General features: G+C 37.8%; 1 protein-coding gene across 1 annotated transcript; it reads left to right on the top strand.

Annotated features, from left to right (window-relative positions):
• Nucleotides 1-1349: 1349 nt before the first annotated feature.
• Nucleotides 1350-20153, top strand: KNG1 (kininogen 1). Its single transcript, XM_031047078.2, has 11 exons — nucleotides 1350-1544; nucleotides 4411-4521; nucleotides 5481-5565; nucleotides 7887-8059; nucleotides 10294-10401; nucleotides 13226-13307; nucleotides 14412-14578; nucleotides 16033-16140; nucleotides 17748-17837; nucleotides 19377-19569; nucleotides 19948-20153. Exons 1-11 carry the CDS (start codon nucleotides 1350-1352, stop codon nucleotides 20151-20153), a joined length of 1518 nt encoding a protein of 505 aa, XP_030902938.2.
• Nucleotides 20154-23373: the final 3220 nt, after the last annotated feature.

Raw genomic sequence — 23373 nt, 5'->3', positions numbered from 1 at the left:
CGTGGGCTCCTCTCTCCATGGGGTCACAGGTCCTGCCAGGTTTCTGCTCCAGCACAGGCTTCCCCCAAGGTAACAACCTCCTTTGAGCATCCCCCTGCTCCACCGTGGACCTCCATGGGCTACAGGGAGACAGCCTGCTTCACCATGGGCCACCCCATGGGCTGCAGTGGTTTCTCTGCTCCAACACCTGGAGCACTTCCTTCACTGATCTTCATGTCTGTAGGGCTGTTTCTCATATTTTCACTCCCTTCTCCAGCTGAAGTTGCTATTGTACAGTTACCCCCAACCCCTTCTTAATATGTTATCCAGAAGCACTACCATTTGCTGAATGGCTCAGCCTTGGCCAGCAGCAACTCCATCTTGGAGCTGTCTGGCATTGGTTCTGTCAGGCGGGGGGAAAATTCTAGTAGCTTCTCACAAAAGCCACACCTGTACATCCCCACTACTAAAACCTTGCCATGCAAACTCAATACAGCAAGATACAACTAGAGCAATGGAGCTGAGGCAATCCTAAGGCATTCACAGATTTAAAGCAAAGCTATTTGGTACTCAGCACTGGAGATAAGCACCAGATGTTCCCAGCCAGCTCTAATTCTGGCTCTGACACACACAGGCAACATTACTTAATCACTTGTTCTTGGGCATCACTTTCCCTACCTGTAATGTTAACAAAACATTCTGAAGACTAACTAATCCATGGTCCAAAGGTAGCTGTCATATGGCAACAAAGATGGACCCTTCCAAGAGTAGGATGAAGGACAAGGTTTATCAAGTGTCACTGAAGAGTTATGCGACATTCAATTATATGCATCTGTACAAAGGCTTTTTCAAACATGTTCTGACTTCTCAGAACTATTGCAGTCTGAACACTAAACAGATCTATAAAATTTACAGGGTTGTTGTCCAGAACCAGAACTTTATTGCCACTGTGACCTTCTTGGGTGTTTTATTTAAGCCTTCAAAAATAGATTCTCAGTAGCAGTTTAGACTTTAAGAAGCTAGAAACCTACAAATATTCTGCTTTCTTTTTTGCCCAGGGACCATCCTACTTAGTCTAACCCTGTCCCAAGCTGCAGCCATTTAGTCTGTTATCTTGATGGCAGGTGGATAACCCTAGTGTCATTCTGGTGACACATAAAGTTTATTTAAATAAACTCAGAGGTTTATTTGCAGTATAAACAGGGTATGATGAAAACCAACCAACCCCAGCAACCCACTCATTCTGTTTACTTAGCTGTAGCTCCTGAAAAACAGAAGAGGTGACTAAAAGCCTGTCAAGCATTCGTTTTACATTTGGTTTTTCAAGAGCCTTCTAATTCGGGGGTGGGGGCTTTTTTTTAAATCTAATTATGATCTATTTTATTGTACTAGCACTCTGCTGTAGCTTTTTCTCTAGCAGAGCCACCCCTCTTCTATTTGAGTTTTCGGACTGTGATGATCCTGATGTTTTTAAAGCTGTCGACGCAGCACTGAAGAAATACAATGGAGACATAGCAACTGGTAATCAATTTGCTCTACACATGGTGATGGAAGCCAAAAGAACTGTAAGTAGACTTTGAAAGAAAAAAAGAGGCTTGAATTGTTCATGCACTCTGAATGAGATTCTCTTTCTCTCCTTCATAAGAAAGTAAGACAGCAAAGCATATTCCAGGACGTTTAAAAAAAAACCCAGAGAAATTACTTGCACAGTAAGATACTACCGTGATAAGGAACATATATTATGTTCTTATCAACAGAACTATGTGTGCTGGTGAACTGCTTATTAATTCAGGGACTAAAGAATAGAACATTTCTATCACTAATACAGTTTGTGTCTTACTAGTCCACTCTTAATTCTCCCTTCTGTGCTGAGAATCCTATCCCTTTCCATCATCAGTAAGGTTGTCAGATCAATGGCAAAACCATACTTCCTAAAAAATGTGAATATTATCTTGATTTGGGAAGAGCTGGTAGCACATATGAAGAAGAAAGACCTCACAAAATTTGGCAATACTGGAAATAAATTATCTGTGACTATTATTTGATAGACACTAGTCCTGAGTCACAGATCTATCTAAAAGTGCTAGGTAGTAGTTTAGACAAATAGGGTGACAGCTAAAATTACAGAAGAAAAAAAGAATGAAACATGATCCTTTGCCTGGAGTCCTTCTGCATAGTGTTAATCTAACAAAAGAGTATTTACCTCTTAGAGGCATACAAAGAAGACATTACCATAATAATGACAAGCATTACTTTACTTGAAAACTTCATTAGCATTTTTTTCTACTGGATTGGATTTTCAGATATAAAACATAAGAAACTCAATGTCAGAAAGAATATTTTGCATTACAAAATCACAAGACACTTTCACCCAGAAAGGGGACATGAATTGCTAAATGCTTTAGAGTAAACTACTTGCATCCCATGACACCTACCCTCCCATTTTCCTGTTTTCAAACTGGGGAGATTTTATCATGTAGTGACAAAGACTAAAATCTGGCAAACCCTTTATGCAACTAATATTAAGCGAACGAATAGTCCCACTGTCTTCACTGAACAACACACATCTTTAACAACAGCCAAGTGCAAACATCGCTATATCATAGCTATAACATCATCTTCCTTTTGCTGATAGTCCCAAAGGACAGGTATTAGTTTCAGTATTTTATCTTAAGCAGTGTTCGGTTTTTAAGAACACGTTTATTGCAATTATTATTTATCTGTCTCTAGATATCCATCTTTCCTTTCCTTAAAAAATCTGAGATGGAAATCAGTTATTACTTTGAATCATTGATCTGACTATGATGTTAAATAAAAAAAAGGAATCTGCAATAGAGATTTCCTCATATTCGTTATTCTTTTTCTAAAAAGAGTATAGACTTTGCTCATTGTTAGTCTCACAATGTTGAATGCATTAATTAAATAGCTGGTATTACATATTCATGTACATTCATTATTGATAAGGTAATAAAACATAAAAGCTGACTGGTGAAAGACTGAACCTGTCCCAGTTAAAGGCATAGCTATTCATTATAATAATGAAGTAGACCAACAACAAATACAGAAACAATATCTTCTCTCCCTTTCATTTACTCACTGAGTTGATTTACTGCAGACTTAGAACACTGTAACGGAAAACAGAATTCAGCTCTTTATAAGTCCACATCCCCAATAGTATAATCTGATGCAGCTCCATAAACGTTAATTTATACCTGCTGAGGATTAAATCCATTACATTTTTAGAGACTCTTTCACCCTGTTTTACAAACTTCAACCATTATATCAGGTACCTCTACACTTCTGTAGTTATAGCAATACATGACAGAAATTGAGAGAACACAGAATCTAGTTCTGTGTCTACACAAGTGTGAATCCAGTATGTTCCACTTGCGTCAGCTCAGCTTCACATTCTTGGTACCACTAAGGCAAGAATTCTAATTTATTCTCCAGCAGTATCATTTGAGAGTAACTGCTGTTAAAGTCCAGCAGCTGCCTGTGTTTGTACTAGAAAAAGCACTTTGGAAGAGCAGCTTTAGTGGCTGCGAAAGACTAGTAATTTCTGGCTTTATATTTCCTCTAAAGGATTAACCACAAACCTTGCAGTGTGTTAATGTTACCTGTAGGCACAGTCTCACTACTCGGTTATCAAGGAGAAACTGCCCCTCCTAATTTACCATCAAAAACTGATCCAGAGGCCAGGCCTAACTTCACTTAATGCTTTGTCTGTATTTTGTCTTATAGATGAAATATCATAATATATTTACCTATATAATCTACCCTCATGAACAGCACAGTCTTCAATGCCTAGAGGAAAACTGCAGGCACTGCCAAAGGCTGTCTCCAGAGCTTATGCTCTCCTCACCCCTTTCCACCAAGTAGGCAAGGCAGCCGGCATACCCCGTTACTATAGTGTAAAGCCAGTTTACGCACAGCCAGCCTGCCTGAGGGTTGCTGGCTGCTGTTTCTGGACTGCCTATAGAATTGTACAGAAGGAAAGTAGACAGATCTGGGAGAAGGCCAAGAGTAAGAGTGAAGGAGTCAGACAGAAGCACAATCCAAGCTGGTAATTATGCTAACTATTTGAGCAGCAACCCAAATTTGCTTATTTGGAGTACATTTCAATGTGAGTATGACTATAACTACTTATTTCTGGTTTTAAAAATCTTGGCACTATAATTTAAAATGAAGGTGGCTGAGCATACTGCATCTATTGTGTCAACATACTGTCAACACATTACCTACCTTTGTAAGTAAGGGCTCATTAGTATAATTAGATAAGTTAATTGCTGAACTATGAAGACTTTGGAGACCTTGCATGGAGACCAGCAGCTAATCTGAGACCATATTATAAAATGGTTAGTATTTACCTTCTGAAGCTCTTTTCACCTGATCTATCACTACACAAACAATGACACGCGTATTTTCATCCAGGCAGGTCCTGATGCACAGTTCTATGTGAAATATCGAATACGAGAAACCACTTGTGCCACTGAGGAAAAAAAACTCTGGCAAGACTGTGATTACAAAGTATCTGCAGAGGCTGTAAGTATCTGCCCCCTTTAGAAGTCTTCTGTACAGAAACATCGGCATAATGACCAGGACTGCAGTTGCTTGGGGAAAAATACAGCAGAGAATTTAGCTTTTTTTAGCTGTGTTGCTTTTTGGAGGACTAAAGTACAGTACAGAAATGTTTACAACATTAAAGTTAACCATTATAAAATGAGTTTACCATTATAATCCTGAATATGTACAGAAGAGAACATTTCAGTGCTTTAATAGGAAAGTTCACCATAATTCAACATAAGACACACGGAGAGTATGAGGGCTATAAAACTTTCTGTTAATTATGCATAATGGAAACTTGCGCAACCAAATTTACTTCAGATCTGCACCAACAAAAATACTGACATGGAAGCCACTATGGCAGAAAATTTACAGAGGACTTTCAGCAGTACAAAGCATGTCTGGCTCATGCTACTAGAGGGCACCTAGAGGAAATAAAATTGGGGCACACATAGTGGGCAGGAACATTGCATACGTTCAGTGGAAGTCACTGTTATTGCCTGCACTACACAATGCAAAAAAAAGGGATGGTTGTGATACCACACAAATCAATGTCAAATGCCATGGTCATTGCAGCATATCTTGTCCTAGCAGTGTGGAAATGATGTAAATACAAAATTTTATACAGACTTCATTTATGAGGATGTGTTCAGTTCCATTATTCTGACTGCAAATTTAGTTAATTAACATGCATTAATCATGATACAAAGCGATCTTTCAAACTATCTGCTCAGTTCATCCCCTGCTCTCCTCACAAACAAAATTGTTCCTTTTTTGGGTAACAAACCAGCAAATTAGATATTACTGCAAGTGTACATATGAACTTGTTCCCCAAACTCAATTTGCAACTATCAGTTTTGTTCAACAGCTATGGGAATATATAATATTGCCTTTTTCTTCAGAAAGTTTAAGACAAATGTTATCATATGTTTTTGCAGAAAACAGGAGAATGCACAGCTCGGGTTCACATGAATAATGCTGAAAAAACAAGTAATGTTTCACAAGACTGCAAAATATTTCCAGGTATGGAATTGTTTGGGGCAGCATTCAACAAGTACTTTGACAAATAAGAATGGGAAATATATAATACTGGAACTTTCAGGTAATTTGAAGGATAGGAGCTCCTTATTGTTCTAGTCAGACATTTATAAATAATCATCTTTAAGCAATTACATGTTAAAGACAAAATTTCACTTCACAATTATGCAAATATAGACTAAGTCAGTGAAGCACTGTCAGTGTCTGTCCAGGGTAATGAAAACCAGCACATGCAGGTGTAGTAAGTTTCTTCAAACACTGGAATTATACCAAGTTACAATGAATTTGCTTAAGATCAAAACGTTTCAGTAACTTAGAGACTAGATACCACTTCTCATGCTTTAAATATTGTCTTTATTTATTCAAGTATAAAATTGCACCAGAGATTATTAGAAAAAAAACTATATGATAAAATTGTAACTTAATTTTCTCCAAACTAAAAATTACTAATTATTTGTGCACTAAAATAACATTTATCCCCATAAAAAAATAAAAAAATTACAAAATAAAAATCTAGCAATGATGTAATTATGTATAAGAGACTGTGATATCTTTTAGACCTTAGCAATAAGCAGTACTACGTTTCTTGCTTGTAAGACATTCATATATGACTATGTTCACATAGTAATTTTCTGTATTACAAAGAGATCAGTACTTTAAAGCTTTACAACTGAGATCTCTATGTGCTTATGCCCCGTGTTCATGTAAGATATATCCAAGCTAGTTTTAAACTAACCGGTAGCTGGGAGCTTGCCATTTTTTGTTCCTAATTACCTTGTTTAAAGCTAAATGTCTATACCTACAGCCAGTGTCATTCTAGGAACTGCAGTACACACAAAATCCATGTTCTGCTACGGAATAAACACCACTTGGTTTAGACACATTTGTAGGGCAATGGTGACATCTAGTTGCCAGTAGAAAGTGTGTGAATCCCACAGAGAATGCATGGGAAGGAAATTTGCATTTGAATCTTTGCTTAGAAAACTAATAAAACATACATAAATGAATTATCTATTCAGCCTATGAAGCTCATCTCCTTTTAGCAAGTCATAGCAATTCTGAAAAAAGAATACAGGTTTATTCAGCACTTATGAAACTGTTGGTACCATAGTCACTTTATGTTTTATTATCTACTTCGTGATTACTCCTTGGAAACATGGTCACATTTTTCTGTAACATGCATATATATGTCAGTCAAAAAAAGTGATGGTAAAAATACGAAGGGCAGGACTTCGCTCAAGTACCCCTAGGAGAGTTGAGACTAAATAGTATTGCTTACACTGAGATATTCACAATGTACAGAAGAGACAAATCAAATCTGAAGGATTAAAACAGAAAAAGTAAAATAGATCCTATCTGGTGAGGGATTTTCCCACCATGTCAGAAAGCAACCTTCTTGGTAGAACAGTTTATTCATACTGACTCTGGACTGATTTCTGGCTGGTGGAAGCTGGCTTACCTCCATTAAAACCAGTTTAAGCCAGCTGAGGATAAGGCACACAAATTTTACTTCAATTCCATAGAGACCACATATTGTCCCACTTTCATTCTCAAGCTCACTGAATCATGAAATTAATTTATGTACTGAACTAGAAAATTAATTTATGAAAATCCAATCCATGATTACTAGAAAGGAAAGAGAATTAATAGGATTAGGAGTAGGAAACAGAAGTTTGAGCATTCCCATCAAGCTTGTCTATGCACAGACAATCCAGCTGGTTAATCCTGAAGGTAACACCAAGTGATAACTGGCAGCCAGGGTGACTAGCAGGGGTTGAAACAGCAGTAAAATTGTTCAACTACAGTCCTGAAAGAGCTCCAAGTCAGAGCAGTTCACATAGGTGAGCCAAAACACACCTGCCAAAGTCTCCGCCCTGAAACATAGTGAGGACAGTAAGTGGCTGCCCACAGTGTTTGAGCTTTGAAGAATCTGAAAGAGCATCTCTTAAGTTGTAGCCTCCAGTGGCTCTAGCCTGACTGAATGAGTGATGACCCTTCCTGGATGGTGTCAGGTTTGGAGATTCAATGACTCCTGAACTCACCCACCCCTCTGAATGAAGTCTGCTGCTAAAACCATGCCTGGATCCTAATGTCATGGATGAACCCCACCACCACAAACAAAAACATGACACAGTGAATGCCTTTGCAGGCCCTGAAACTGAAATGTGGGTTTTGACAGTCCCAGTTAAATGCAGGAAAGGTTCCAGCTCATTAAGCCTTTTCTCTCACTCCCATATAGGAAAAATTAAAACCTGGGGCTGTTCTACATGAAGTCCTTTTTTTGTTTGTTTTGTTTTGCTTTGCAGCTACACCAAAGATAACACTTACTCAGGCTACATGTCTTGGATGCTTTCATCCTATATCAAGTGACAGTTCAGTAGTGCTGGAAATTCTGAAACAAGCCATTCAGAAGTTTAACAAGCACAGTGGTGAACCTGCCCTTTTTAAGCTTGTGGAAATAAAAGAAGCTACAAGACAGGTTTGTGCACAATTTTTCTCTAAATTTTACCAAAAAAACTCCCACAAGACTCCAGACCCTGATTTTTTATGTACATGTTCCTGATTTTTAAGTTAGCTTATAATTCACAATAAAAGTATACAAAATACATATAGAGTAGACCCTGTAAATAATTTTCTTCATTTATAAGAAATCATAAATCGTTACCTACTGGATTTTCAGAGCTTTCACCTTTACAAACTGATGGCAAACATACTTTATCTGCAGTTCCATCTAACTAATGTTCAGCCCTAGTTTATTTGCATTCACTGCTGACACAGTGTCATCTTCAAGACTCTCGGGTATTCTACTTGGCCTCACCCTGAAGCTCCATCAGGAGCAGATCTATCCTAGATGCTGTGCCAAAACTACCAGCCAGCACAGATGTCTCATATACTCTTCAGCCACTCAAACAGCAGCAGGCATCTATGTTTCTGCAGTGCATTATGGCTCATATGCAGCAGGTGCTATACACTATAGGACAAGTAAACCCCATATAGGAAAATTGGGTAAGAAAAGCAAACCGCCAACATGCTGCTTGCTGAAAGATTTCTGTACACAGGAATATCTGATTTGCAAGAAGTGACTTCTCAAGTTGCAGAAATTCTGTGTCATCTGGTATACCAAGCAACAATTATTTCCCTGTGAAAGGCTTTCCCTTGGATAGTGTGATTGTTGCTAGAAAGTAGAGTTTCTTATCTGTTTTTTAACCAGTATATAACCTAACACCAAATACAGATGCTTTTCTTTGTATGTATATGTATTTACTTGGCCAAAAAACATTTCTAATCTCGTATCAATTTGACCCATGATTTAATTCAGACTGTCCTCTACTCTGCTCTTGTGAGACCTCACTTGGAGTACTGTGTGCAGTTCTGGTGTCCTCAACATAAAAAGGACTTGAAGTGTTGGAACAAGTCCAGAGGAGGGCCATGAGGATGATCATAGAATCATAGAATAGTTAGGGTTGGATCGGGAGACTGGAGCACCTCCCATATGAAGACAGGCTGAGAAAGTTGAGGCTGTTCAGCCTGCAGAAGGCTGTGTGGAGACCTCAGAGCAGCCTTCCAGTATCTGAAAGGGGCCTATAGGAATGATGAGGATGGACTCTTCACTAGGGACTGTAGTGGTAGGACAAGGGGTAACAGGTTTAAACTTAAACAGGGGAGGTTTAAATTGGATACAAGGAAGAAATTCTTTGCTGTTAGGGTGGTGAGGCACTGGAATGGATTGCCCAGGGAGGTTGTGAATGCTCCATCCCTAGTGGTGTTCAAGGCCAGGTTGGATGAAGCCTTGGGTGACATGATTTAGTGTGAGGTGTTCCTGCCCATGGCAGGAGGGTTGGAACTAGATGATCTTAAGGTCCTTTCCAACCCTAACTATTCTATGATTCTATTTACTGATGGCAATGATCCTCTTAGCTGAAGGACAAGATTGCACAACATTTAAGACACATGACAAAATGTCACAGACAGACTGATCCAGCAGCTGAAAAGAGAACCATCATGTCACTTCTGGCCAAAAGAAAGTAGTCAGAGCCCTCCACTTTAATTCAGCTGTAAAATTCTTATATTTGATTCTTATTTCCCCTTTCTAGCCCAACACTGTGACATGGAGATTTCACGGGTGAGCAGCAGTAGCCATAGTGAGGAAAACCGAATCACTTCCAGGATAGAAAATGAAAAAAAGGGTCACAAATCTGAACAAAACAGCGGGCAGTGGAAGGCAGACAGAATTATAGGTAGATGATAAATGCAGGACAGTCAATAACAAATGATGTCAGCAGTATAAAGCCACATTATTCAGATACTTTTTTACTATGTTCCATGCTCAGGAACACAGGACTTGCCAAGCTGTATTAGTATAGTCATCTATCTAGACCAGCTTCCTGTCACTGGGAGTAATAAGTTACACATACTTTGGAGGAAAGTGCAAGAAACCAACCATTATGAGGCTGCAGGCTTGCCAGGAGAAGTGGAATCTAAATACAAAGTGTGCTTCTAGTGTATGCATGACTTTAACTTTTGTATCACAAGAACAAGTTTGGTTGTCTTTTTTCTCTCCATAAATACTCTATGGCTCAATGACTGCAAGGTGATTTGATAGATGGAAGGCATGAGAAAAGTTGTTTTGCTTTCTTTGCTAATCACATTTACTAGTTTAAGCTCCAAGTTTGTATTGGTTTACATGATGTATCTCTAAATTATCTGTTCTAGGTGGTAGCTGGATGGAATTATGCAATTAAATATGAAATTGAGGAGACTAATTGCTCCAAAGACCAATTTCAAGATTTAACTCCAGAGTGCAAAACCACTTCCAGAGGTGTAAGTAATCTTCAAAATATGTTAATGGAGAAAATATCATATTAAAAAATAATCATTAATATCTGGCTCAAGAAAATATTTAGTCTTGCTTCACTTTGTGAATGAAGTTTAAATCCAGGCTTACAGATAGCTGTCTATTAAAACATCTGTCTTCTCCTGAATTGGTTACTAAGATGACCACTGAAATGCTTACAGATTACAGAATCTAAAGAGTCTCACCCAGATAATAAATCCCTTGAGAAGCTCTTATCCAGATATTCAAGGAGTTACTCAGGTACAACCGCAAACCTGATAATTAAAATAAGCAATATTTTTCCAGCTTAAGACATATTTTCAAAGAAAAGTAAGTAGCTGAATTATCACTTTACCCCTACCGTAGTCCAAATAAGAGAGCTTCAAAAGACATTTATTAACAAACATACATACACTAGCTAAATAGTGTTGCAAAACCAAGTATTTCCTCTGATCTGGAACAGAATTAACTGTCTCTCAATAAACGAAGAAAAGTGCTTCTGCAAATACAAGGTAGAGGGCAGGAACACGAATAGTAATGAACAGTGGTGGCAAATGGGAGGGGAGGAACCACAGGAATCCCAGCTCACATTTGCTTCAGCTATTGTGGAAGTGCACTAAGTGTTACATTCAAGAGCATTTCTTGGTCAAAACCTGCTCCTTGGATGTCTCAAGAATGTTTTGGCATGTTTCAGAGGCACTGATCAAGAAAGGAAAGAATGACAACACTGGTAAATAATAGAAGAGTTAGAATCAAACTAGGTAAAGCAAATCTTTTCCTTACCCACACTTGCCCTTAAACCTTAAGCAAGTTATTTAATCTGCTTGAGCCTGAATTTTCCAGCCTGTCACCTAGAGGTAATGACTTCTGTTGCCTCACCTAATGCAGGAGTCCTACCTCATTCACATAGTGCTTTGATCACACAGGGTTAGTGGGATTAGATTTTTATTGCTTATCCCCTGAACCGCTAAGAAGCCTTGCTAATAGATCATCAGCAGATATTATTAGAATATATATTCCAAGAATATTCCATACATTGGAACGACCAAATTCCATGGAAATTGTTTAATACCTTTATTTAGCTCTGTACGATTCATTTTGAAATGGGAGGATACCGGGAGCACCCTGTATCTGACATACATGTGAACCACAGAACTACTTCAGTGGAGCATAATATCATTCTCTTTAACCTGGACAATAAGACTTGATATTATTTTTTATTATTTTTTCTAAACCAATAACTAAGCAGATTTTTTTAATGAATGCTTTGAAAACAGTATCTGTCAGAGCCCTAAGATCTTATTCTACAATTGATTAGTTTCTTTTAGAGTCTTTGATAAGAGACTTCACTGAAACCTTTTTTAAAATCTACATATACTTTATCAACAGGTCTCTTTACCCACTTTCTTGATGCAAAGAACTTTGATAAATCTGCAAAATATGACTGCTGTTTGCTACAGAAACCTGGGTCTCTCCTTGATGTATTCATGCCCCCTAATTCTTTCATTATAACTATTTCTAATCACTGGAATGGTACACAGACATAAGTTCTATGGGTTTATAACCTTTTTAAAACAGAACTGGATCAGTACCTGCCTTCTTCCAACTCTAAAATACTAAGACAATTTTAAGCAAGCCATCTACCATGCTTTCTTTAGAACACCTGAGTAAATACAAGAAACTTCATAATGTTTGATTTGTTAATTTCATAATCGTTTTGGTCTTCACAGTTTGAGACAAAAATGCCAGTGAGCTCTCCATTAAACAGGATTCTGGCTTGCAAACATCCCTGTTTCTTTCTGTAATGAACACATACAAATAGTCCATTTAGCTTCTCTTTTATGGTTTTATTTTCCCTGAGTGGTGCTTTTGAACCCGAATAATTTGCTGACTCTGCAGACTGCCTGTCAGGCTTCTTCCTCCCAGTATATTGAAGGAAGGAAGGAGTTTAACCATGCCAAGGGCAAGGTCCTACATCTGTGTCGGAGCAATCCCAGGCACAGCTACAGGTTGGGCAAAAAGGAAATTCAGTGCAGCCCTATGGAGAAGGACTTGGGGGTGTTGGTCGATGAGAAAATTAACATGAGCCAGCTGCAGTGTGTGCTCACAGCCCAGAAAGCCAACTGTATCCTGGGCTGCATCAAAAGGAGCATGACCAGCAGGTCAAAGGAGGTGATCCTGCCCCTCTGCTCTGCTCTCGTGAGACTTCACTTGGAGTATTGTGTGCAGTTCTGGTGTCCTCAACATAAAAAGGACTTGAAGTGTTGGAACAAGTCCAGAGGAGGGCCATGAGGATGATCAGGAAGACTGGAGCACCTCCCATATGAAGACAGGCTGAGAAAGTTGGGGCTGTTCAGCCTGCAGAAGACAAGGCTGCGTGGAGACTTCCAGTATTTGAAGGGGGCCTACAGGGCTGCTGGTGAGGGACTATTCATTAGGGACTGTAGTGATAGGACAAGACGTAACAGGTTAAAACTTAAACAGGGGAGGTTTAGATTGAATATAAGGAAGAAATTCTTTACTGTTAGGGTGGTGAGGTGATGGATTGCCCAGGGAGGTTGTGAATGCTCCATCCCTGGCAGTGTTCAAGGCCAGGTTGGATGAAGCCTTGGGTGATATGGTTTAGTGTGAGGTGTCCCTGCTCATGGCAGGGGGGTCGGAACTAGATGATCTTAAGGTCCTTTCCAACCCTAACTATTCTATGATTCTATGAATTATTAGTAGTATGCTTGACTTAGCAGTATGCTGACTTAGAACGTGAGCTTGCTCATTACTTCTAAGTAACAAGCTGTTCCGTGTTTTTTACTCTAGCGTGTAGGTAAATGCGATGCCAAAGCATATCAAAGTCTTCAGGAAGTGATTGTGGATATTGCAAGCCAGTGCAAGCTTCCAGGTATGTCACAAGCACTATCAATTTGCCAAGTTCTGCACTTTTCAATGGTTCTTTACAATTGTAAAAAGAAAGACAAAATAAAAATACAAGAGATGAAAACATAATAACAAAAAAGTAATTCTTCTGGGACCAGAAAAGCACTGCCTCTTAATGAAAAATGACCACAGACTTTTCACTTCCTACAAGTATTTCTTATATAGCTAAAAGTTCCATTTTATCATTTGTATACTGCCCTATTTCTATTACATGGAAGTGGTTACTGACTCTCACTTGGAGATCAACAAACTCAGTAACTGTCCTACAAGAATTAATTCCTTTTCCACCACAATGATAAGGAAATTAATATCGTATTGTTTAAATAGTAGCTTCTTCTAACATTCCAGAGAACACCAGTGTATTCTTTTGAAAGCGAAAGGAGCTGCGGACTTTAAGATTTTGTCCAGAATTGGTAATTCATCTAGTGATGCTACCATTGTTCATTTTCTATTGCATAGCTATATTTACGTTTGTTATGTTAGAGGCTTTCTTTTTTCCCCAGTAAATAAATTTCTTAGAATTTGTAAGTTCATTGCAGTCAAACTCCCAAATGGTCTTGTTATTGCTACTTTTTCCTCCAACCATCTATTTTGACACAGGTTATCACAGCTTCAGAGCTTTACAACAGGGTATACAGTACTATTCCATGTAGTAAGTGATGCATTCTCACCCATTCAAACTTGTTTTCAAGAGATGATAATGGCATTCTTCTACACATTCATTCCTTGCAATAACATACACCTCTTGTTTCACCTGAGTCAGGTCTTTCCATATGCGTAGATGTTCCCTCTCTTTATTTGCTAGCTACCCACAATTAGTACACACCATTCTTGTTTCTGTGAGTAAACTGTTAAGCGTCCAGTGTGACACCAGGTGCTGATGCAGTACTCTTTTAGATAACCAAGACCTGGTCATGCTGATCATATAAATTCAAAGATATTTTGGTTTCATTTGATAGAGCCAAATACGTAGTGTTTCAGAAGGCAGACGTTTGTAACTTTTTTTCCAGCCATTATCTACATTGAATTTTTTTGTTCCTTATATCTGAAATCTGTTGCTTTCTTTCAGTTGAAGAGACAGTAATTCCTGCCACTCAAACTGGTTGTCCAAAGACTGTAGCAAATGACAACCCAGAACTGAAGGAACTACTGAAGGTTTCCATGGAGAAGTATAATTCGGAAAGCAATGATGATTTCTACTACAAAAGTGGAGAAATACAAGCAGCGACAGTTCAGGTTGGGATATACCAGACAGATGAGGAACAGACATGGCAGTGTTATTGGTCTGAGCTGAATGTTAGCTAAAGTTTGTATTTCTATTTCAAATAATGTTTTTCTCTAAGTGTTGATAATATGTGGTAACTGAAATATCCATGCAATCTTCCTTGCTAAGTTTTATCCACCTTGGCGTGAATTCAGAACTGAGTTAAAAAACGCCCATCTCTTGATTTTTTTATATATTTTTTTTAACAATCTTAAAAGCACGGAGAGAAGGTTGATTCAGAGTACCTGATTTCTGTATATCTACCCCACTTTTAACCAGCCTTTTTAAACATACCTTAGACTTCTAAAGTAAAAAAAGAATTAATAGATTAAACCACTTATGTGGTTTCACCACACCAATACTCTCTATGTTATTTTAGACACTGTCAACCCTATTCTAAGCTCCAAGAAATGGGGCTTCATAATTTCTCTCAGAAATATGCTCATTTATATACCGATTCTGCTAATAATAATACTTCAGCTAGATTCAGTACATCTGCGCATAACTTAAGATGTACAGATAAATACAGCTGGGTAAAGAAGAACAAGGAATTAGGAGGATAATATTGGTCAGTACTTGCCTTGTTTACAGTCCCAATGTATCAAAACAGAGGTTTAAGACAGAATTGGAAATAAGACAGTGGAGTAATTCAGAAAATATTTTGGTAATAACTTCTGAGTATGATGGTACCAGTGGAGAAGGCAGGAAAAGCACACCAGAGTTTTTCTCAAAAGCTCACTTTATCTTACTAATAATATCAGTTCTTTTTTTTTTTTTAAACCTTTTTTCTTCATTCAAATCTTATTCTTCTTTCTCACTTTTCATATCATGGTTGATATTGGCATGCATACACTTTAAAAACACACTTAAAGAGACAGAATTTCATGTTTTGCCTTCTATCTCTGACACAAGATATGTTATCTTGGGCTCTGTAAAAAAATACTAGGAGAACCTGTACCAGGCACATTCTTGAATCTATGCAGTTTCTCTCCTTAATGCATTTGGCAAATACATTCGTTTTCAACTGAGCCTGTTTATCACACACTTCATTTTACGCACATTCCACTTTTCTTCCATCATATCTGGCTCTCTACAGAAGTATCTCTGATGACTTAATTTGTTATTGATGAAATTGCTATAGGCATCAACTACAACAAAACCAAACCCGTGGGGCTGATATTATTGTGATCTGTCTGTTTCCTTCAATTTCGATACTGGAATTTTTGAGAATGGGAATTGAAGTAAATTAAGTTGATTAGAAGCAGATAAGTTTGCTGCCAAATATTTTTATATTGTTCTTAACATATGTTGTCCCAGTGGTCAGGACTTGTAAAATGTAAGGAGTGTAAGCTCATAGAAAAATTTCCTGTGAACCCTTTTCAATAAAATGCCTTTGCCACAGAAAGTCTTCTTGCTAATTTTCCAGGAGGTTGCAGGACAAAAATACCATATAACATTTGAAGTCCGGAAGACAAACTGTTCAAAGACAGATTTTGAGAAAATTAATGAAGACTGTGAAGCGACGTCAGACAGTGTAAGTAATGACGATGTTGCCAACTGTAATATTCCTCATGGACAAATTCATTTGCATTAGAACTTGTAAACACTTAAGTAAAATCACATCCCAAATTCTCTTACCTCTTTCAGTAAACTTTTGTTTCAGCAAGCAGGGCATGTTTCACTGTTTGTAACCCCATGCAGTGTCGATGTTAATAAAAAATGAAGCTGAAACTGAGTGACACTGAGTCACTCCTACTGCAGGATCAATGCTTAAGGCAAAGCAAAAGGAACTTCCTTCTGATAATAATGAGCCAAGGAAAGGGAATGCATGCTGCTGATGCCAGAAAAATGTGTTCCAGACACTGGAAAGTAATGTTGATAGGGCCAGAAACCATTGGCAAGGGATTTGGTTGGGAAAAAGAGGGTTTGTTTTCCCTCTCTTTTCCCATTGAATGAGAGGTATTTACCTGTGAGAATTAAAAATCCATTACTGCAGCAGGCTCTGAATAGGAAAAAATGCTGTTCTACTTCAATTTCCCAATTTTTGAGAGAGAGAAATATCACCAACAAATTATATTTCTTGGGAATATCATACAGATTAAACAGTTAGTGCTCCAAAAGTGCTGGAGATGAAATATCCAATTTTTCAAGATCCAATATTCAATCTGAAGTTAAATTTAAGTGTTCACACAGGCATTCTGTAAACTCAAAAAGCTAAGCAGATGTGTCCCAGTAAAGAAGTCTCCATTACTAGGATGGATTTCATAGATATTTAGGTAAAGTTCTAAGTATATTTGTATTTAAAAGTATTATTCAAAAATAATGTTTGTATTTAAAGAAAATATTTGTATTTAAAGAAAAGATTCAGTGCAGCCCTGCAGAGAAGGACTTGGGAGTGTTGATTGATGAGAAAATGAACATGAGCCGGCTGCAGTGTGTGCTCACAGCCCAGAAAGCCAACCGTATCCTGGGCTGCATCAAAAGCAGCATGACCAGCAGGTCAAAGGAGGTGATCCTGCCCCTCTACTCTGCTCTCGTGAGACCTCACTTGGAGTACTGTGTGCAGTTCTGGTGTCCTCAACATAAAAAGGACTTGAAGTGTTGGAACAAGTCCAGAGGAGGGCCATGAGGATGATCAGGAAGACTGGAGCACCTCCCATATGAAGACAGGCTGAGAAAGTTGGGGCTGTTCAGCCTGCAGAAGAGAAGGCTGCATGGAGACCTCAGAGCAGCCTTCCAGTATCTGAAAGGGGCCTATAGGAATGATGAGGATGGACTCTTCATTAGGGACTGTAGTGATAGGACAAGACGTAACAGGTTAAAACTTAAACAGGGGAGGTTTAAATTGGATACAAGGAAGAAATTCTTTGCTGTTAGGGTGGTGAGGCACTGGAATGGGTTGCCCAGGGAGGTTGTGAATGCTCCATCCCTGGCAGTGTTCAAGGCCAGGTTGGATGAAGCCTTGGGTGATATGGTTTAGTGTGAGGTGTCCCTGCCCATGGCAGGGGGTTCAAACTAGATGATCTTAAGGTCCTTTCCAACCCTAACTATTCTATGATTCTATGATTTGTTGGGGTTTTTTGGTACAACTCTTCCTTTGTGTTTGATGCCCTAAGGTATTGGGTTTTGTTTTGTCAACAGGTACCATTGTCATGTGAAGCACAAATTCATGTGATCCCATGGGAGAATAAAATCTTTCCCCAGGTTAACTGCTCCAGAGAACGGTCACAGGTATGATTCCTTTTCATTACCCATAATCGTAAGTAGAGCATAGAGGTAAGGCAGTCATTAAATTCTTTATCCATTCCAAATTAACCCATACTTTGTACCAAATATAAAGGAACACATTGTTCTTTTAACAACTTTGGTAATGCCACACTCCTCCCTCTCAACCTCTAACCTCAGCAACTTGTTACACTGGAGTCAGTCTCATGGTAAGGTGAGACAGGGGATAACCCAGTGACTATAGAAATATAAAGGCAACAGGACAGAAAGAACATTCCGCTTGTCAACTACTCCTTTGCATTATCAGTTAAGCTCTCAAATATCAGGCCCCAGCAGCTGCTTTGAATTACGATTCATACAAGGCTTAAAAATTGAGACAAAAATGTATTTGATAATGCAGTGATTATTCCCCACAGATTTCAAAAACATCTGCAAATCTTTTCATATCTGTAGTGCATCTCCTGCCATGGCTTGTCAATTTCTACAAGATCTTTCAGCTTCTTTTCTGTTCAGCTCCACAATTAACTAGCCCTGAACATGGGTCACTTTGAAAAAATCAGAATGAAATAGAAATCTCTTTTATTATCAGAACTTTTGCAGTTCTGATGATTGCAGGTTTTTTTGATAAATGCAGGGACTCCCATATTCCCCAATGAAGAAGATATTCTGAATAAAGTCAGATTGAATAACTTGCATTCATAACCAGTAGCTTCACTGTGCTCAGCATCTTAATAACTACCTATTGTTTCATTATGTATCAACAATAAATGTCTCTCTGCTTTGTTTTCACTACAATATCCATAGCAGCTTTCAAGTTTAGCTCCATCCCAAACAACTCTGATTTGCAGCTAGAGACTGGAAATGGTGGAGAGATATGAAACCTATATAGGATAGTGACTGCACATCATGCATTCAGTCTCTGTCTTCTAGTTTAACAGAATTGGGAAATAGAGATTACTCAATAACAAATATTTCATAATATTTCATATTATCAACTTTAACCTATATGTATTATTTCTAAGCATTCTTATGAGATGCATATGTCAAATCCAGAAACAAAAAATTGAATAGTTACATTTCATATAACAAAACAACCCATATCTTTTGTGCATTCTGGTACTGAGTACTCAGATATGTGTTCGTCTTTAGCACAGACTGGTTTTATACATTGGAGTGTTATATTCTAACAAGTGCAGGGACATTTAGTTTTAGAAATCATCTATATTGTTCATAAATTAAAACCAGTACACATTCTCCTCTCTATAGTACCATTCCCATGTTAAATTGGCAATATTTTAGCAAGACTTACGTTTTTCTTTTAATACATAACTGCTAAAATACTCTGGAGTTATTCAGGAGGATGTTTATGTTTCCATACTTATCACAGATAGAAGAGATAACTTTTTAGGTTACTTTAAAAATATGATAATATATTTCTGCTAAATGATTCATATACTGCAATGACCCAACTTCTGAATCTCTTGAATCTGAAATGATCATTCTTGTTTATGTAAGAAATATGGCTATTATTGCAATGTTTTTTAGGCTGTATTACTAAGAAGGCCTCCTGGATTCACACCTTTTCGAAGTCTTTTTGTGCTAAATCAGCCAAATGAAATGCCATGCTCTGATAAAAATGAAGAAGAAAAGCAAAGACCTGATAAAGAAATGAGAGAAGATGAGAAAAGACCTGATAAAGAAATGGGAGAAGATGGTGGACAGGAACTAGAAGGTGAAGGTGAACCTGAGCATAAACACAAACATAAACACAGGCATGAACACAGGCATGAACACGGGCATAAACATGGGCATAAACATGGGCATAAAAAGGATCATGAGTCTGAGAGAAGGTATAAACATCAAAGTGGTTGTAGGCACAGAACTGGTCATGGGTGTGGGCATAAAAAAAACAGTAAAAATGGGAAACATAAACATCCAAACCCCAAATCTTCTGAGGAGTCTAATGAAAGTGGTTTTAACCAAAACAAACCCCTCCCATCATCCAGTGCTGAAACAGCATCAGAGATAGTTAACCCAGGGGTTTCAAGAAAGGAAACCAGTACGCCTGCAGAACCACTAATTCTTCCGGATACTTCTCTATTTAATGTGTTGTCAGATCGCCCAGAATCTCCTCTCCCCCGATGCCCTGGAAAACCATGGAAAGAAATTATGGACATTCCAGCTCCTTCTAGCTTTCCCAGAGAATTCACAAATGAGGATCTCTTGCCTTCTGCAGCAGAAAACAGCAATCCAGCCACAGAAAACTCAACACCTTCCCAAAATGAAATGAAAGACCTTGATCTCTCAGATGCTTTACTATAATTCAAACACTGTAGCAGCCTTTCCAGAAACCATATATAGGAAAAGAAAAAAATATGGCCTTTCAAAATGTTTAAAATGTGAAGAGGCAAAAGCTCCTATTCTGTTAGCTAAGATATCCAAGTAGGTCACCACCCATTCTGGGGACCTAGGACCATAAGGCAATACTCTGCATTTTCATATATTTGCAAAGATGTAAATCAGGCAATGGGACCAATACTTCAGAATCTGTCCAGTAAAGGCACCAGACAAGTCAATAGCCTTTGGATGCAGAAGTTAAAATTGTATCTGCCTCAAATTGCTATAAGTACAAAGCGAACCACTGCATCAAATCTCACTGTATCATGTTTGAAAGTGTCACAAAGTATTTTGCAGATTACATGAAGACTCTTGATCAAATATGGATAAGACAAAAGCAAGCCAAGGATGCCTTTCTTAGATATCTGAAATAGTATTTCTCTAATTTTCTGGAAGGAGCTTTTAAAGAACAAAATAAAACAAGTGAACTTGTTTTGCCTGTCAGTTTCTTTAAATAAGTTAGTATTACCACCATCTATCACTAGCAGTTGTTCTGTTGAATGATATAACCAGGCACAACTGGGAGAATCCTGAATAATGCAGCTCTTTTATTCCCTATGAACATTATGCTAACTACACTGCAGAGGCACTGTAATTGACAGATTTTCATGTGGCAGAGGCGCACAAATATGACAGATGAAAAATATGCAAACACTTTAGTTGCCTACAATTTGTCTGCCTTCTTCTATAGGTTATGCATAATTTAGAGAATGGATTGTATTTTCTACTCTGGATATCTTCCAAAGGTTGAGTTTTTTGTGTGATATATTATCTAAAAAGCACCAAGTATTTCTGGCAACTTAAAATATGTTTTCTCTTTATGAAGCCAATGATTCATATAGCTGACACTCCCCCTCCAGCCCCCAAGAAAAAAAAATACTCCCCTCAAAAAAAACCAACAAAAAACAAATAAAACAACCTCAGCAATAAATGAATACTTTATTGTTAAATCACTTCACCAGTTTGAACTACTATTTTGTCCTGTAAAAGGTTATTGAAACCGTAAGGCACTATGAATGGTAGCACTTTACTGATTTTGTTGCAAAAGACCACATTCCAAGAAAGCACAGTGTACGTATCCTCCAAAAAAATCCAGAGACAGAAAATATATTCTCTGAAATTGCTCATTCCAACTGCTGGGATTGCTGTGGCATCAACACTATATACTCAACAGCTGTGAATGTGTCCTTCTTTTGTGTACTATGCACTTATTGCCATCAACTCACTGGTTAGGAAGAATTAGACAGATGAAGACCACTTAGAGGAGGCAAAAGAGAGGGATCAACAGGATCAGGAGGTTTTAGAACAAAAGATCCAGTGGGATCTTGAAAGAGAAAATAGCTACAGGAAAGGACAGAAGACACAAAAGTGGAAAAGACAGAGCAATATGGATGGTGTGAAAAGAACAAAAGCTTAGTGGCAAAAATGGAAACAGAGTGAATGGGATAGAGAAGTGGATAAAAGTTTTGCTCCATGGGCAAGGAGCAAAAAAAAAAAAAAAGACGGGAACTGTGATCATTACAGTTTTGCATCTGCAGTGTCTTTTTCTTATTTTTTTTAATAACTGCATTAACAACTACATTAAAATGATATATTTAAAAGTCATGAAATCCAAAATCAGGAACTGTCTCTGTGAGTATAAATTCAGCCTAGTTATGTGCATCTAAACTCTTTTTTTTAACGTAGTGTAATTTGCTGCCATATAGGCATATGATATAATAGATAGACAGATAGATAGATAATTATCTGTCATTACTGGTGATATATGATCAGAACTGCTTTACATATTTCCTTTCTGAAAACAAATAATTCCTGGATCTATGACTAGATCAAATCCTGCATTTTTTTCTTTCATTCCTTTCCTTTCCTTGCAGGATAAAATGCAAAGTCGATTTTTGCTTTTTAGAGTGTGACAAGGACTGAACTTACAAAGCTAGGCAAAGGAAAGCCTTGAGAGTTATCTCTAGTTGTTTGCTTCTTTTTTTTTCTGAATATTGACTGCTATGATTTTAGCTGTAACTGTGTATTATTTTGAGTATAAGCTCAAAATAGTTTTTCTTTAAATCACTGTAGTAATTAATGCAAAATTACAATAAAAGAAGTAAAGATGCAAAGCTGAGAAAAACAAGATTTTCTTCCCATCTTTGATCTCCCTCATCTGAATGAAAAGATAGTGACACTCTTGACATATTCTCCCCACTCAGCATACATACATGACCACAAGTAGTGAGACATAAACTGAGTGGTCAGAGCAGGGTAATAAAAGCCAAGACTCCTAAATTCTTGATTGCCTTGAATTTACAGTGTGCTATAGTTAATGATGTGAGAATTCATTAATGTTTAAGACAAAGATGACAATTTCAATTTTGACTTATTGGTTTTATAATGCAAAAAAAATATATTTTTTAATCATTTTGTAATAAAAATCAAAGTGCTATAGACTAAAAAATTGGAACAGAATATTTGGTATTTTTAGAATGGAACATTTCAATTTCTCACTGATGTGTTCCCACTGAAAGTTTTAATTATAACAAACTAGCGCTTTCTGATGAAAAATATACTAGCAGAAAGCTACTGTCCAGGCCTATTTGAGATCTGCTGCTGAAGAGCTCTGCACGAAGACCAGTTTCTCCTACTGGGGGAACAGCGCTGTAACGCTGCATCCATCCAGTTCACGGTGCAGCTTAACAAGTACTTTTTTCCTTGGCCAGCAGATGGCAGATTTTTTGCCACAAGGTTTTACGCACAATTAGGGGTTTGTGATTGCCAGGAAAGGTTTAGCAGGCTTAACACTCAGCGTTTCTTCTGGGCTAGTAACACTGTAGATAAAACCACCACGTCTGTGCAATCTCTTTTATATATTAAGCTCTATCAATAGAGCATTAAAAAAAGAATGCCAGTTACTTATTATGGGCAAGGTATAGAAATAATGCTCTAAGTGTAATTTCATGAATATAAAAAATAATAGCTAGTCCTGCAGCAGAAATATTGAATCCTTCTGATACAGATAATTGGAACTAAGAGGCTGGAGTGTGAAAATATGTCTGAATTAAACCTCTGTTGATCATACTGCTGAGATGCAGAGCCACCTGATGGCCATTCTGCAGCTGTCTGGATTTAATGTGCTCTCTTGTCCGTTCCATCT

This window comes from Melopsittacus undulatus, chromosome 6 (assembly GCF_012275295.1).
Source record: "Melopsittacus undulatus isolate bMelUnd1 chromosome 6, bMelUnd1.mat.Z, whole genome shotgun sequence".
Taxonomy (NCBI): Eukaryota; Metazoa; Chordata; class Aves; order Psittaciformes; family Psittaculidae; genus Melopsittacus; species Melopsittacus undulatus.
Note: the sequence above shows the minus strand (reverse complement) of the source record. Positions and strands in the feature narration are given on the sequence as shown.